The following is a 14,443-nucleotide window of genomic DNA, read 5'->3' on the forward strand; positions in this document are numbered from 1 at the left end:
ACCTAGGTTCTAATTCCGCCACCAAAAGCTTGAAAGTCGCCATTATGACCTAAATTGTGTCGGTGTGACGTAAAACCAAGCGTAAAAGTAACAACACGAATGTATCGCTGTTAAAAGCGTTTGGTCAACATAAGCTCTGAACTTTCATGAGATTCCATATGATATATGAAATGAAAATCTGTTTGTCATGTGACTATATCACGGCATATACATGACCGCAGTAATATTCTACGATAAAGTTCCTGCAACTACGAAATTTTCGACTGAATATCTATATAAAGTTTGAATTGCTACAGATCATTTTTTACGGAAACCCTGCTTTTTTTTTCTTTTTTTTGCGTTCAACGTGTTTTTGGTTGAATTTACAATAAGGCTATGTACTGCCCCGTTTGTAATAGAAGTAATTGTTTCGTATACGTACCTTTTGGTGAAAAAACAACAACAATAAAAACGTGTGTTTTATATCATAGAAAATGAAAGTAAATGAATCGCTTGAACATGCATCTTTAATCTAGCTGAAGAACAAAATACCCCTTCCAAAAGTCAAATGAGCCGCGCCGTGAGAAAACCAACATAGTGCATTTGTGACCAGTATCCGCGCATTCTGGTAAGGATCCATGGTGTTCGCTAACGTTTCTCTTATTGCAATAGGCTTTGAAAGCGAACAGCATGGATCCAGACCAAATTGCGCGGATGCTGGTCGCAAATGCACTATGTTGGTTTTCTCATGGCGCGGCTCATATTTTTATTTTGTCTATGGATCTACCATGCCTATCAATAGCACAAAAATGACTCTACTTTGGATTTCACTGAACGGCCGAGCATGAGAAATGAAGATGCGAGGATGGAATTGAAATAAAATGTATTATGTTATTATAAAAAATAAAGGCAATTATTAATTTGTTTAACGTAGTCCCTTATACTAGGCGGTTGTCTCAAATTGAAATATGTATATTTCAAACCATTAATTGCATTGAAGAATAATGTTTTACCTAGATCGAACGGTCACTAAAATAGTGAACACAAAGGTAACAGAAAGCACCAGCCAGTACACAAACATGTATTCATGATATATTTAAAAACAACCTTTTAACAAACTGTTATCAACCGAACTTTTGATACGATTATAAACAACAGTAACCAATAATGAAAATAAGTTAAATGGGTTGCGAGCATCTCCGCTGTCCCCACCTCTATTATAATATCAATGGCTGAAACAATGATACGCACTAGACTTGAGACATGTATTTATTTTACGTCAATGCAATGAGTAAGTACAAACACATTTTCAGAAAACATTAGTTTGAAGTAAAATGTTAATTCAGGGTCTTCTGTACAAGAAAATCCTACAAGTTTTGAACAAAGCTTGTTTTAATTTTCCATGTCTGTTATTCAACAATAAATATATCAGACGTCGCTAACTGTGAGCAAACCCCAAAATGACGTTTGTATGGACGCCGCCATATTGAAATGGACGTCGCGTCATTTTACAATGCAAGTCTATGGGGAAAAACATAAAATCTTGATTTTTAACTTCATTTTACATTTTTTTCAAAAAAATGAAAAAGGTGCCTAGAGATATTAACTGTCTGGTATTAACGATGTCATTTTTGACAATTTTATTTACAGTATAAATAAATTATCGGAGGTCCAAAATTAGGTGGGACAGAATATAGTTTAAACATATTTATTTCGTAATGTACATTTGTGTATGACGACTGACAAGACGACACACAATATGAAAAGGAATGGAACGATAGAATTAACTAAAATAGTTACTCTCCTTACAGATAAATTACATACAATAATGGCATTGAATATACGATCTTAAATACATTACATTGAAATGAGCTGTTTTACTATACTTTGAAGTTTTAGAAAATGGTGAACAAGAAATTTGAAAAGTTGTGAGAAGATTAGTACGTAAAAAATATCAAATAATAATCTTAAGTTAGTTTCTCATAGCTTCATTTTGAGCAGTAGTAATTCAAAATAGTAACTATATGTCTGGTTTAAAATATCGCTAGTTGTTTTGCCTATGCAAATGCGTTCTGGAGTAATTATGAAATTACTACCTCAATTGTTAACTAGGAGAAGATAATAATAAATATTGAAAATTAGCGCATATGCTAAATATTAAAGGCTGAACACCACTAAATCCGGCTGTTCTTTATTCTATATGAAATTCACTCACTTTGAAACGGGTTTTCGACATTTTCTAGAATATCAGATTTTCAGAGACTTATATCCCCATAAAAAACTATATCGCTACTTTAGAAAAACAAAAAGAAAAGGTGGTGTTAACTTTATATAAGAGAACAACAGTTCGCTAAATACAATCCGCCAGATTTACTACTTTTCGCTTCTTTCAATTTCTCTTTTCAAAACATTAGATTCTTACACAGCCATTTTTACATAGAATGCGGTAAGAACATGGCGATTTCGCTAGAATGTAAAGTGATACATACTAAAACGCGGTAGGGTAAAAGTAAACACCTTGCTGTTGAGAAAAGGCACTAGGAAAGGAAAAAAAGATTAGTACTATCTATATTTGGACTACTTGTGACCTAGACCTACGGAAGCTTATATTCTATTTGGTAGTGATCAGCCTGAAGAGAGGTAATTTTGAAAAGAAAGTAGAGACGATTGAAGAGTCGGGGAATGGTTAAGGTTCGTGTGACTTATCAGGCCAACCAAACTTTTATACTAACTATTGTCAAATCGCCTTGACGATATAATGAAGCGATGAACAGCGTCAAATATAAGCTTGTTTTGTTGCAAGCTTATGTTGTCATCGCCATAGAGAAGATTCTTGAGCGTGATATCCGCTAGAGGTCTTATACTGTCAGAGTTCTATTCTGATATCGGAAAAGTTGGGACAACGGCATAGATAATGGTATGTAGTTTCAATGGCACCACAAACACAGATAGGCAAATAAATAATGAAAATAATAATAAGACGACGAGTATGAAGAGCCTGCGCTTGCCGGGTACCAAAATATAACAGTGGATTGGTTTTGGGTTTGTTTTTGTTTAGGTAGGATTTGAAAGAGTCTAAATTTCTTATCTCTTTGGCCTTGTTGGGTAGAGCATTCCAGCTATCAATTTCAGATGAGAGAAAGGAATTCATGTATAGGACAGTTCTACCACGTATATTGAGAAGATCGACATAATTTCTCAACCTCATCTGTGTAGCCTGACCTAACGTATCCAGAACAAGTGACGAAAGGTAGTCAGGAACAGGTCCATTTACCATATTAAAGAAAAGAACAAGTTTATGTTAGTGTCGCCTTTCCAACGGAGGCTCCCATCTATTTTCTTGCTGTAAGTTGCAAATGGGTATAGTTTGGTGCATTCAGTAACAATACGGGTAGCCTCGTTATGAATTTGTCTCCAGATCATCTTTTTCGTATTGACTACAGTTGTCCCAAACGACATCTGAATATTACATTATTGGGCGAATAAATGAAAGATAAATGACTTCGAGTGATTTTCTATCTTAAAGGTATCTTAATCGTTTCATTATGTTGAATCTGGTCCAGGTCTTAGCTTTGATCAAATCAATCTGATGTTGCCATGTGCAATCATTTGAAATCACGACCCCGAAATGTTTGTGACTGTCGACAGAGGGGATTGTAGAATTGATCGTGCTGATGGAGGGATGAAATGGTTTCATCCTTTTACAAAAGATGACAAGAGATTCTGATTTTGCTGCATTAAAATTGAAGAGCCATGTGTCATCCCATTCCGTAATCCTGTTTACATCAAATTGTAGCTGAGTAGCTGTCATAAGAGGAGATTCTACAACCATAAACAGACTGGTGTCGTCTACGAAAAGATGTATTTTAGATTCGATATTAATGACAATGTTATTGATATATACAAAGAATCCTAAGGGACTAATAGTGAACCCTTGAGGGACATCGGATTGTTTTTTCAGCGATATTTGAAGAAGATCTAGGAATAACGACCCGTTGATACCTGTTAGAAAGATAGATGGAAAACCAACGCAGTAAAGTAAGGTAAAAAGTAAAGTTTCTTGTTTAACGTGGGTAGTCGACGAAAGTCTCCACCTGGAATGGATGAAACAACTTATTTCCAGCCGATCCCACGAAAGGCGTCATATTTACCTCCCCGGCATCCAGTCTAGGCCGATACTGCTGGTATCAGTATCAATTTAAGCAACTCATCCAGAAGAAATTAAACAGATGTTTAAACAAGATTTCTTTGAAGACTTTCTCAATAGTCAGTTGAGCTCAAAAAGCATTGAAGAAATCGCAAAGGGGATGCAAAGCTGATCATATGCTTCAACAAGAACTCAGTGCTAATGCCATCAGGACCAGACGCTTTGGCTACATCTAAGCACTTGATAGCATCCATAACTTCGGAAGGGTGTATTACAGTTGAGTCCAGAATCTGTTTAAACTCTTCGATCGGAATAACTGGTAGCTGGCTGTTGAGTCATCGATTTGGAATTGCTGGGCAAAGAATTGGTCTTTTCCTGGTCGTCAAAAACTAACTGGCTGAGACTGGGTCATGAAGAGGTGGTATTGATGAGGGCATAGAAGGAGATATGAAAGATTTAAGAATTTTCCACCAATCACGAGTGGAAAGATTACTAGACTTTAGTTTAGAGGCAAGAGATTCGTAGTACATGTATAAGCTTTTATGAAGATGTATGAGACTTACAGCACTATTGGGAGTTTCGAAATTTGAGCGTTTGAGTTTGAAGATTTAGCCTTTGGATAGACGCGTTTTCTCTGTCTAAATTTGCGTTTGATGTCCATATTCATCAAGGAAGGTTCTTGGGGTTGAAATTTTCTTATTCGGTATACACTAGTGAGATATATGAACAATAGCGGACGTGGCATTGGAAGCATACACATTTACATCATCGTTTTTCAGACCGTTCCAATCAGCTTCTGCCATTTTCCGTCTCAACAGGTCGGAATTCAGTATGTATATCCAAATGTGTCGCTGGTTTACGAAATTGAACAAGCCATAGATCGGGATATGGTATCGAACATTTTGTTGGAGGAAAGGGTCGCCGGCACGCATAAGAACTAGTGAAAAATATGCACTGATTAAGTCCAAACATTTGACACAACGAGTCACTTTTCCTATAACTACTATCAAACTCTTATTAACGTCTGTATATATATGAAACATAATGATTAATACATAAACTGTTCCATGTAGTTCTGGGATATCAGCTTTAGTCTACTTTTGCATAATATAAGAGGTGAAAAGTATGAACACATGGTTTTGCTGTATCTCATTGACTCAAGTTTGTACAAAAGTTTTTAATTCCTTACCTCATATTTTATTTTGAGGTTACCTGAGATGTGAAAAAAATAGTCCTGCACTGTATAATACACATTTTCATGGATAAAGGAAGAAAACGTATGTAAATATTTTATACATGTTAACCTTTATTTTCAAATCATGTAAAACAAAGAAGATGTAAAAGAAGTCTAAAATATAAAAACAAAAAGATAAGCCAAATGGAAGATGGTCAATGACTGATTTCTACCTTTTTATTGGAATTTTGCGGCCGGAGAAAAGGTCGCTCTTCTCAGTGTTTATATATTTCCTGGTCCTTTCAGGATCTTGGACTTCAATTAATTTAGATTTGAAGATTTAATAATGCTATAGCCGGTGCTAGGAAGCGTGGACAGTGTTAAATTTTCCATTACTCCTAATGAACAGACTCAGTCAAACCGAGTCTGCAATTTTCACTGTATTCCTTGTTCTCGGTGTTTCCAGATTTTATTCAGTCAGCAACAATCATGATAACAGTATAGACAATTACTTTAAATCGTTCATGTAAATCAATTCTAATATTATTTTGACATAATTAAGACATGTCATCAGATAACAACCCTTTGAGGGCGGATAGAGCACTTAGCAGGGTTAAACTTAGGGCTATTGAAAAATATGCTCGCCGGATATAATGGCGGGGTGTAGTGTTGGGTGGTGAGAATATTTTTAAGTGATGTTTCACTCAAAATTCTTTTCAATATATTAAATCTAAATTGCTTTTTCCCAGCTATACCAGTAGGACTTTGTTCTGTAAAAATCCCACAAGACCCCACAACTTGAAAGCCCCTAAAAGGCATGTTAAGATTAGCGGATTTTCCTAACATTATGAAAAAAATTTAAATATGAAATGCATACCAATATTCAATCAACATAATACATCAACATATCAATTTTAAGTTAAAATGATTTCCATAATATATTAATAAATAATTTGTAATGCGTTGTATAGTACAATATATCACAAATAAAAAAAGCAGTTTACATGTGTAAATATTTAGCCTAAAAAATCAATACGAGCTTTGTATTTTGCTCCGTCCTCCATATCTTCGGCCGAAACATGTATTTCAGTACCACTGAATGTAAGAGACACCCGTATTGCTCTATCCAGTTCAATGCCTTTGTCGCCAAATTCAATTTTTAACTCACCAGCATAACTGCATCCCTCATCAACAAATGTTGGATTCTGGAGTTCTGATGCATACACCGGAAACGTAATTGCAGTTTGACCCGCGGCAGCTGGGTAGTATGTTCTGAGCACCATAGATTTCCCTGTCTCCACTATTTGTCCTTTCTCTACGTGCGTATCGAATATATCCTTACAGCGCGCTCCGTAATATCTGAAAAATTTCTTTGCAGGTGGATGTACTCCTTCTACAAAAGGAGATTCAATTTTCACTCCATACGTGTATTGTAGGACACGTTGTGCAATCAAATTTTGCTTAAATCCGTAAATAATTGCTCCTCTAAGTATACTTGAAGATGCTCCAACTGGAATCACGACATCAAAACCTGGAAATACAGACTTTATACCATATTGTAGTACTGGGGATTCAGCAAACCCACCTACTAGTAGGATGATATTCACATCTAGTTTGTTCTTCACAATTTCAATCATTTGATCTGTTATCTGCAAAATTGGTTCCCGGTAAAAAGACTTAAATACGTCGGCTGAGCATTTTAATTTACCATTACTGAACTCGACTTCTCCGTTGTACCCTGAGAGTTCAATTACTTTTGACAACGGTGCATTCAGTTTTAACAAAAGTGAAGACGGAAAATTCATAATAATACGCGTGTTTTTGTTAGGATTGACAAGGCGTTTCTTCCGGTCAAAATCATTCCATAGTTCTAAGAAATCAGCAGTCGCATCTTTGGCAAATTCTTGGTAGGCGGTACGTCCGAAAATAGTTTCTAAAAAGATTCTAAACTCCGTATCAACTTTTGTACCGCCCCAGCAACATCCGCATGGAGAACAAATTTCACGTATGAGTCCATGTTTGTCGACTTCGTGAACATTAATGTCTACCGTTCCACCTATACAATGAAAAAAAATCATACATATGTACAATTTGTTCAAATTTTTTAAGAATATACTACGTATGAAGTTTAATAAGATATTTTCTGTCAATAGAAACATGATACCAAAATGGTTTATACAATTTTCTGTCAGAGGCACGCTGTTGACTGTTTACGGAGTTGAATAAGATGATTTCTATCAATAAAAACATGATACAAAGATGGTTTATGATACGTGTTAGAATAAAAACAAGAGATGCCACAGGAGAATGCGCGCTCGACTGGTTCGATGCTGGATAGTGAAACTGGGCACATCTGAGAAAACTGGAGCTGTCATTAGAGTGTTTAATGACTCCTATGGTGGATGAAGATATTCAATATGATATCGCACAATTACTTGAGTCTGTGTCAAAAATATTAGATAATTAGTATTAAGTAAAAATAAGTGTATAAGTTTTAGATAAAAAACGACACAAAGAACAAACAAGATTAAACAAAATTATATCATAATTGACCATCAGTATACTTACACATGTAATAGGTCTAGCTAAGTAATACACATTTAATAAACCCACTTAATGGCCAGAAATGCTTCTTTGCTAAAACATGACTGATTTAAATTGATCAGGGAAGAATAAAGATCATAATAAATTACATTTTTAAAAAGTCCATTAAAATCTTCATACTTGGCTTTTTTCCGTCTGATTTCTGTTGTGGGAATAGGGACGATAGTATCAATTTTAAAACGAGTAAGGAAACATTAAGATGCTATTAAATTACGAAACTTTTTACATCATTATAATAATGAAAGATTAAAGATTGTGCAAATATGTAGATAAACTTTGTGGCATAAAAAAGTTATTACAAATTAAAAGATTATTTCCTATGTACCATTATAGTATAATGATCAATCGGATCGAGAAATCGATAACGCTATGAATGCTGACAATGTTCTAAGTCAGTTTATATGTAAATGAAGAAATCGAATCTATTCATAGAAAATAAGCATTATTACAGAGACGATGGCAAAATATACCTTTTGTTTGAATACATAATGAAGTCAAAGAGAGCTTTTCAATGTCACGTGTCAAAATTATTTATGCATGGCATAGTTTAAGAAATATACAAACCGCCGGCATCAACAACCATGTATCGTTTTCCTTCCCTAAACCTCTGCAGTGTTAACTCAGTACTGTTAACAGAAGTTTCAACTGAAAGATATCTGCAGTAAATGGACGCTGCTTCTGGTTCCAAGGCTATACATAGTTTATCATCGTCGATACCAGCCTAACAAATCAAATAATTTAGTAAGGTATGCAACATGTTCCTCAAATTAATAGTTTCTATTAAAACCTAAGTGAGGACAACAATTTATTTAGTCAATCACAGTTAATTTTATTCTTAATTTTAAGACCATTGCTGCAGCCACTTACAAAGCTGACCTATACCCCCCGAATACGTTTTGATGTTCAATTACTTGGTACTAACACAAACAATCTATATCATCTTATTAAATGTGTTACGACGCATTTAATGTCTTATGAATTTTTTTAATTCTCGAAAGATTTATCCTTTTTATTACATTTAGAAAGTATATAACCGATTCATGTTTTGGATAGGTGTTTACCTACAAGACGATCAATAACTACATCAGTAATATTCATTTACAACTCCAGTTTTATCAAGGACATTTTCATGATTCGCTTCACTGCACATTAAAATGTAATGTTAAACCTATCGTTCCTTCTGATGAAAAAATGTCAACAAGATATCTGTTAATTAATTGTCTCTCTGTGAGAAATAATGTTTGTGAAGTTTTACCGCAACTGCAGCTTCTCTCATGAATTGTTTTGCTCCTTCAGTCCATATCGCCGGAACAGTCAAGACCCATTGAATATTTGTTGCTTTTAATTTTTGACCGGCCACCGTTTTTCCAAGGTATTGGAGCATGTCATCCACCATAAACTTGATTGATAATGTAAACACTTTTGACGCAGGGAGTTGACGACCCAGTATATCTTCAAGTAGGGAACAACGTTGAATTTTCTGGAATGTTGATATACACTTCTATAAACATAATAAATCACTTTTATTAAGCGATAAATGTGTCATTAGTACAAGTATCTTTACAAATGAAATTTGAAAGTAATTGATTTAAATGTACCTCTCCTACTTCTTTGTGAAGCGCCATTTTGAATCTCTTGAAATAAAAATAGTGTGTGTTTATTTTTTCATCCGTCAGCTCCCTGTACCTACTCTCTGCTTCATATCCGAATGCTTCCAGTGTTTCTCCGTCTGGCCTGATTAATACACAAGTTGGAGTCTTTTCTGTTGCCGGCGAGTCTTCATGTTGCCATAGCTTAACCATAGCTTTGGTTTTGTTTATTTCAAGGTCGTTTACAAACGAACAACCCCATCCCGAATAAGTTGTCCCGAAATCAATTGCACCAATTAATAAAATGTTTGACCTCTGAAAGTAGAAAATATTCCACCAAGGCCTTGTCAACAAAAATAACGTTTTTGCATAAACTTATGCATTTAATGACGTTTTCATACAATAGCTATAACTTATAATTCAAATTCAAAGAATTACATTTCAAATTTAAAAATTGCAAGTAGTCGATGTTTATAAAAATTCACCTACAATATGAAATAATCAACTTAATATTCGAAATTAAACTCACATTTTTTTCATTTGTTTTCTTGTCTAAATTGTCCGAGCTTTCAGCTCTTAAGTCCTGCTCCAATTGTGTACCTTGGTTAGATGAATCCATCGGCAGTTTCTTTTCCATATTTTGATGTTGGACTCTCAGTCTTATCTAATAGTGTCCCTAAGAGCCTTCAATAAATCATTACAAATTGCAGCAAGTAACACGTCAATATACAAAAGATATTTCAATAGGTGGTTATAGGATACACAGTCATGTAAACCACAATTTCTTCCTAAATGCAAGGAATAATAATTTAATTAAATGTCTATTTTTCTGCAAGTATTACTCGTACTAAAGACTTAGTTTTCATTAGAAAATCTGAAATGTACTTCAAAATGGACATAAAGTATTATACCTTATTTTATTTTGCAAAGTATGCAATAGGATCAACGCTGTATGCACATATTCAGTACTTATGGTTCACAAAAGCCTTTACCATTCAAATACATTTCCAACCTTATACTGACTTTCTATCATGAAATGCCAAAAATCTAATTCGGTTTATTTCGTCTTCTTATGTTTTTTAACTGTGAGTTAGCATGGAAAATAAAGAACAATTGTATGAATGTAACAAATAAAATATAAAGCTAAATTTATTATTATTTTAGCATTTAGCCTTACATTGAATACTTTACCGACGGATTTTCGTAAATGTGACGATATATTTTACCAAACTAGAATGTGTCTGTACGACACAGAGTGTGCACCCCCTCCACCCCCCCCCCCACCCCAACATTGGTACATTTGTCACAGATAAGGGGCAATAATTCAAATATTTGCAGTGTTAGTTGGGTTTAGCCTAAACAACTTTTTATGAAAAGGATTTATTATTCCAGGCCATATATTATTGAGCTAGGAGCATCACAAACAAAAAATCAACTTTTTGGCTATTTCGGGGGCCATAACTCTGTAATAAGCACACAATTTCTCAAGAAGAATGCCAAGTGTTAAAGGTCACTTCATGATAAAGACTCAAGCGAGGATTCATGAATTTGCATTAAATACTTTTTGAGCTAGGCACATAATAAGGTGAAATGTGCATTTATTTACTATTTCAGGGGTCATAACTTTAAAAATTGGGTGTGGAGCCAGCCAAAAAGTAAAAGGTGTGCAAGTTTATATCATGAAAAAGACTTATACAACTTTTCAACCATTTATATTAAACACTTTTTGAGCTAGGTGATTCAAAAGGTGAAAATGTACATTGAAAATTGTACTATTTTAGGGGCCATAACTCTGAAAATATAAGTCGGAGCCAGACAAAAAGTAGGAGGTGTGCAGGTTCATATAATGAAAAGACTCATACAAGGTTTAATCAATTTATATGAAATACGTTTGGAGCTAGGCACGTCACAAGGTGAAAATGTGCATTTTTGACTATTTCAGGGGCCATAACTCTGAAAATGAGGGACGGATCCAGACAAAAAGTAGGAGATGCACAAGTTCAAATCATGACAAAGACTCATACAAGGTTTAATCAATTTTTATAAAATACTTTTTGAGCTAGGCGCGTCACCAGGTGAAAATGGGCACTTTTGCCTATTTTAGGGGTCATAACTCTAAAAAATGGAGGCACACAAAAAAGAAAAATAGAAGGTGCGCAAGTTCATATCATGTTTAGGACTCGTGCAAGGTTTCATGAATCTATATCAAACACTTTTTGAGGTAGGCGTGTCTCAAAGTGAAAATGTGCAATTTTGACTTTTTCAGGGGCCATAACTCTAAAAATAGGGGGCAGGGCCAGACGAAAAATAGAAGGTGCTCAAGTTCATATCATGATAAAGACAAGGTTTCATCAATTTATATAAAATACTTTTTGAGCTAGGCGCGTCACGAACTTCGGACGGACGCACGGACAAGACCAAATCTATATGCCCCCACCACTCATGGCGGAACAATAAAATGTTTTGAATAGATAAGATATGACGTAAACATGTAAAAAGTAAGAAAAAAAAGAAATAATTAAAATGAACGATAAGTTTAACAGATAAATCCCATATATTAAAGGACGTCTGCAGTTAAACTAAGTGATGTTGTGTTTCCGGTCATCAAATCCTACAGATTCAAATCTACAAAAATGTATATCCATTGGTGTCGATATCATGTCAAAAGCTGAAATGAGAGGAGTTATTGTTAATGACCGAGAAAATATATTAGTAGTGCCAAAATCAGCATGTCTTTGCTTGAGTCGTTGGTTGTAAGGTCGGTCATAATGTAGAATACTGTATTTTAGATATAAACAGCGCTGCTCGACCAGTCAGTTTTGCTGCAAGTAACTGACAAATGCACCTTCATTTAGAGATGTAGACAATTTGTCTTCAGCAAGTTGCTAACGGGAAGATATGACTCATCCAATACTCTAACTGAATTTAGTGGATGGGATTTTGAATAGGAGATTATCATTTGTAAACTTTAACAAAACACTGGTTGCTCAATCAAACATCATTATTTGACGCTAAGAAACCGTTTAATTTGAGGTCATCAGAAATTAATACTTTTTTCTGGTCTCAGTGACATACCAACATACATTGTAAGTTATGATTTTTAAGGGCGCTACGACAGCCAGGAAAAACACCTTCGTATACAGGAAAAGTTCATTCAAATCATTTACCTGGTCTCGTTATGGCGTTATCACTCTTAGAAACTGGACATATCACGGATATTATTATAGGTAAATGCAGTGGCGAATATAATACATATTATACCAGATCTATATAGCGCCCTTATCATGATAAATACATTCAAACTTGATTTATTTACAAAGGCAGCCATTCATGGTGCAAAACACATCCTCTACTAGCACAGACACTAAGCGGTCTGACCAGAGGGAAGAGCGAGAGGAGGTCGTCAAAACAGATATAGCTAGCTAGCCTGTCAAGCTAACTTAGCTTAGGTTTTCACGAATAAACAGTCTGGTTCATCTCTGAAATTTCCAATGCCTGGACAGGGATTCGAGCCCCAAAACCTCTGGACTGACAGTTAGTCGTGTTACCACTAGACAACTGGGTCATCTTTAGTTTAGAGACCCAAAAGGTCAAGGTCATTGGGATAATTTTTCAAACAAATGTTATTTGCCATCTTTCTATCCAATTTCTGACATATTTTACTAACTTGTTTCTTAGTAACCGATGCATTACGTTTACCATTCTTTCTCTAAAAACACACTACCATATCACATTCAACTTGATACTAAACAAAGATATTATTCCTCCACTTACCACCTTTTATAATACTCCATGTCATGAATAACATTATTACCTAATACATCTTCTTATATTCAAAGCCTCATCTCATGTTCACATGTTTGTGCAGATAAACACTTGTTATAATGAGACAGATTCAAATCGCAAAATATTTTCAATGTCGCTGAAAGCCTCTATTATTTTGGTATAAAATTCGCGCATTCATGTAAAGATTTCTGCTCTCCCGAATGACATTTCTTTCGAAAAAGTAATTTTAGCTTGAATAAACGCAATTATAACGTTGAACTTCCTTTTTGACATAAAAGAAATCATGTGTATTTATGTTGTAACGCGATCGGTGAGATATTCAAATGTATTCAGCGGTTGAAAAGAACACATCTACAAATGTAGTCGATATTTTTTTTTCAAGATATGTATTTTCGTGTATTGTAAATGAATGCAAAGTAAATCATTAAGTCAGCACTACATTCTAAAATGAAGAATGTTTAAACTATTTACACATGCAACTCTTACAGCAAGTACGGTAACATAATTAGAAAAACGCTTTTATCAACTACAAGAACTAATACGGATACAAAGTCAGATTTGAAAATAATGATATTAAGTGATCCCTTCTTACAGTAGTGCAAAACCTTACTCCCACGTTACAAATATAAAACAAGAAAAAACTGTGCATTACTTCTGATCAATATAGTCAACAAAAGTTTTGTATTCAATCCCAAATTTAATTGAAACCATCTCGCTAGCCAAATATTATTTTCAACGTATCATCATGTCTTATGTGTACAAAAATTTGCGCAATACTTGGGGACCATAGTAGTCCTAACGAAGCTTTGTTTTCTGGTATTGTAAAAAGTTCTAGTATATGGACCTCACACGAATATGTCCTATAGCTGCTTCCAGGTACACATTTTTATAACAAGTCAGAAAGGTTATATTGCTGCCCATTAAAACAGATCTTATTATCAAATTAATTTTATACCCTTTTGTGTAACATGGCCATAATCTTAATTTTTAAATTCAGATACTTCTTTATATTACTCTTTAATAAGAAGTGTTAAGAATTTATCTATAAAGCATAAGTAAATGCAATCACCAAAAAGTTATTTCATCAAGGGTATTTATTTGACAATGCAAAGAATAAATACATGAAGCCCATTACAGTAGAAAAAAACGACATTCAGATCGAAA

At 34.5% G+C, this 14,443-nt stretch overlaps 1 protein-coding gene across 2 annotated transcripts in view; it reads right to left on the reverse strand.

The window, feature by feature from the left end:
- Positions 1-5,408: 5,408 nt before the first annotated feature.
- Positions 5,409-14,443, reverse strand: part of LOC128551239 (heat shock 70 kDa protein 12B-like) — a 50,225-nt gene continuing 41,190 nt past the window's right edge. For both annotated transcript variants that reach the window (XM_053531947.1, XM_053531948.1), the window contains 5 exons: positions 10,023-10,177; positions 9,503-9,808; positions 9,160-9,384; positions 8,469-8,625; positions 5,409-7,356 (listed from right to left, as the gene is read on the reverse strand). In XM_053531947.1, coding sequence (XP_053387922.1) covers positions 6,317-7,356; positions 8,469-8,625; positions 9,160-9,384; positions 9,503-9,808; positions 10,023-10,130 — 1,836 coding nt within the window. In that variant the 5' untranslated portion in view covers positions 10,131-10,177 and the 3' untranslated portion in view covers positions 5,409-6,316. The remainder of the gene's footprint in view (positions 7,357-8,468; positions 8,626-9,159; positions 9,385-9,502; positions 9,809-10,022; positions 10,178-14,443) is intronic.

The sequence above is a fragment of the Mercenaria mercenaria genome, chromosome 19 (assembly GCF_021730395.1).
Source record: "Mercenaria mercenaria strain notata chromosome 19, MADL_Memer_1, whole genome shotgun sequence".
Classification (NCBI taxonomy): Eukaryota; Metazoa; Mollusca; class Bivalvia; order Venerida; family Veneridae; genus Mercenaria; species Mercenaria mercenaria.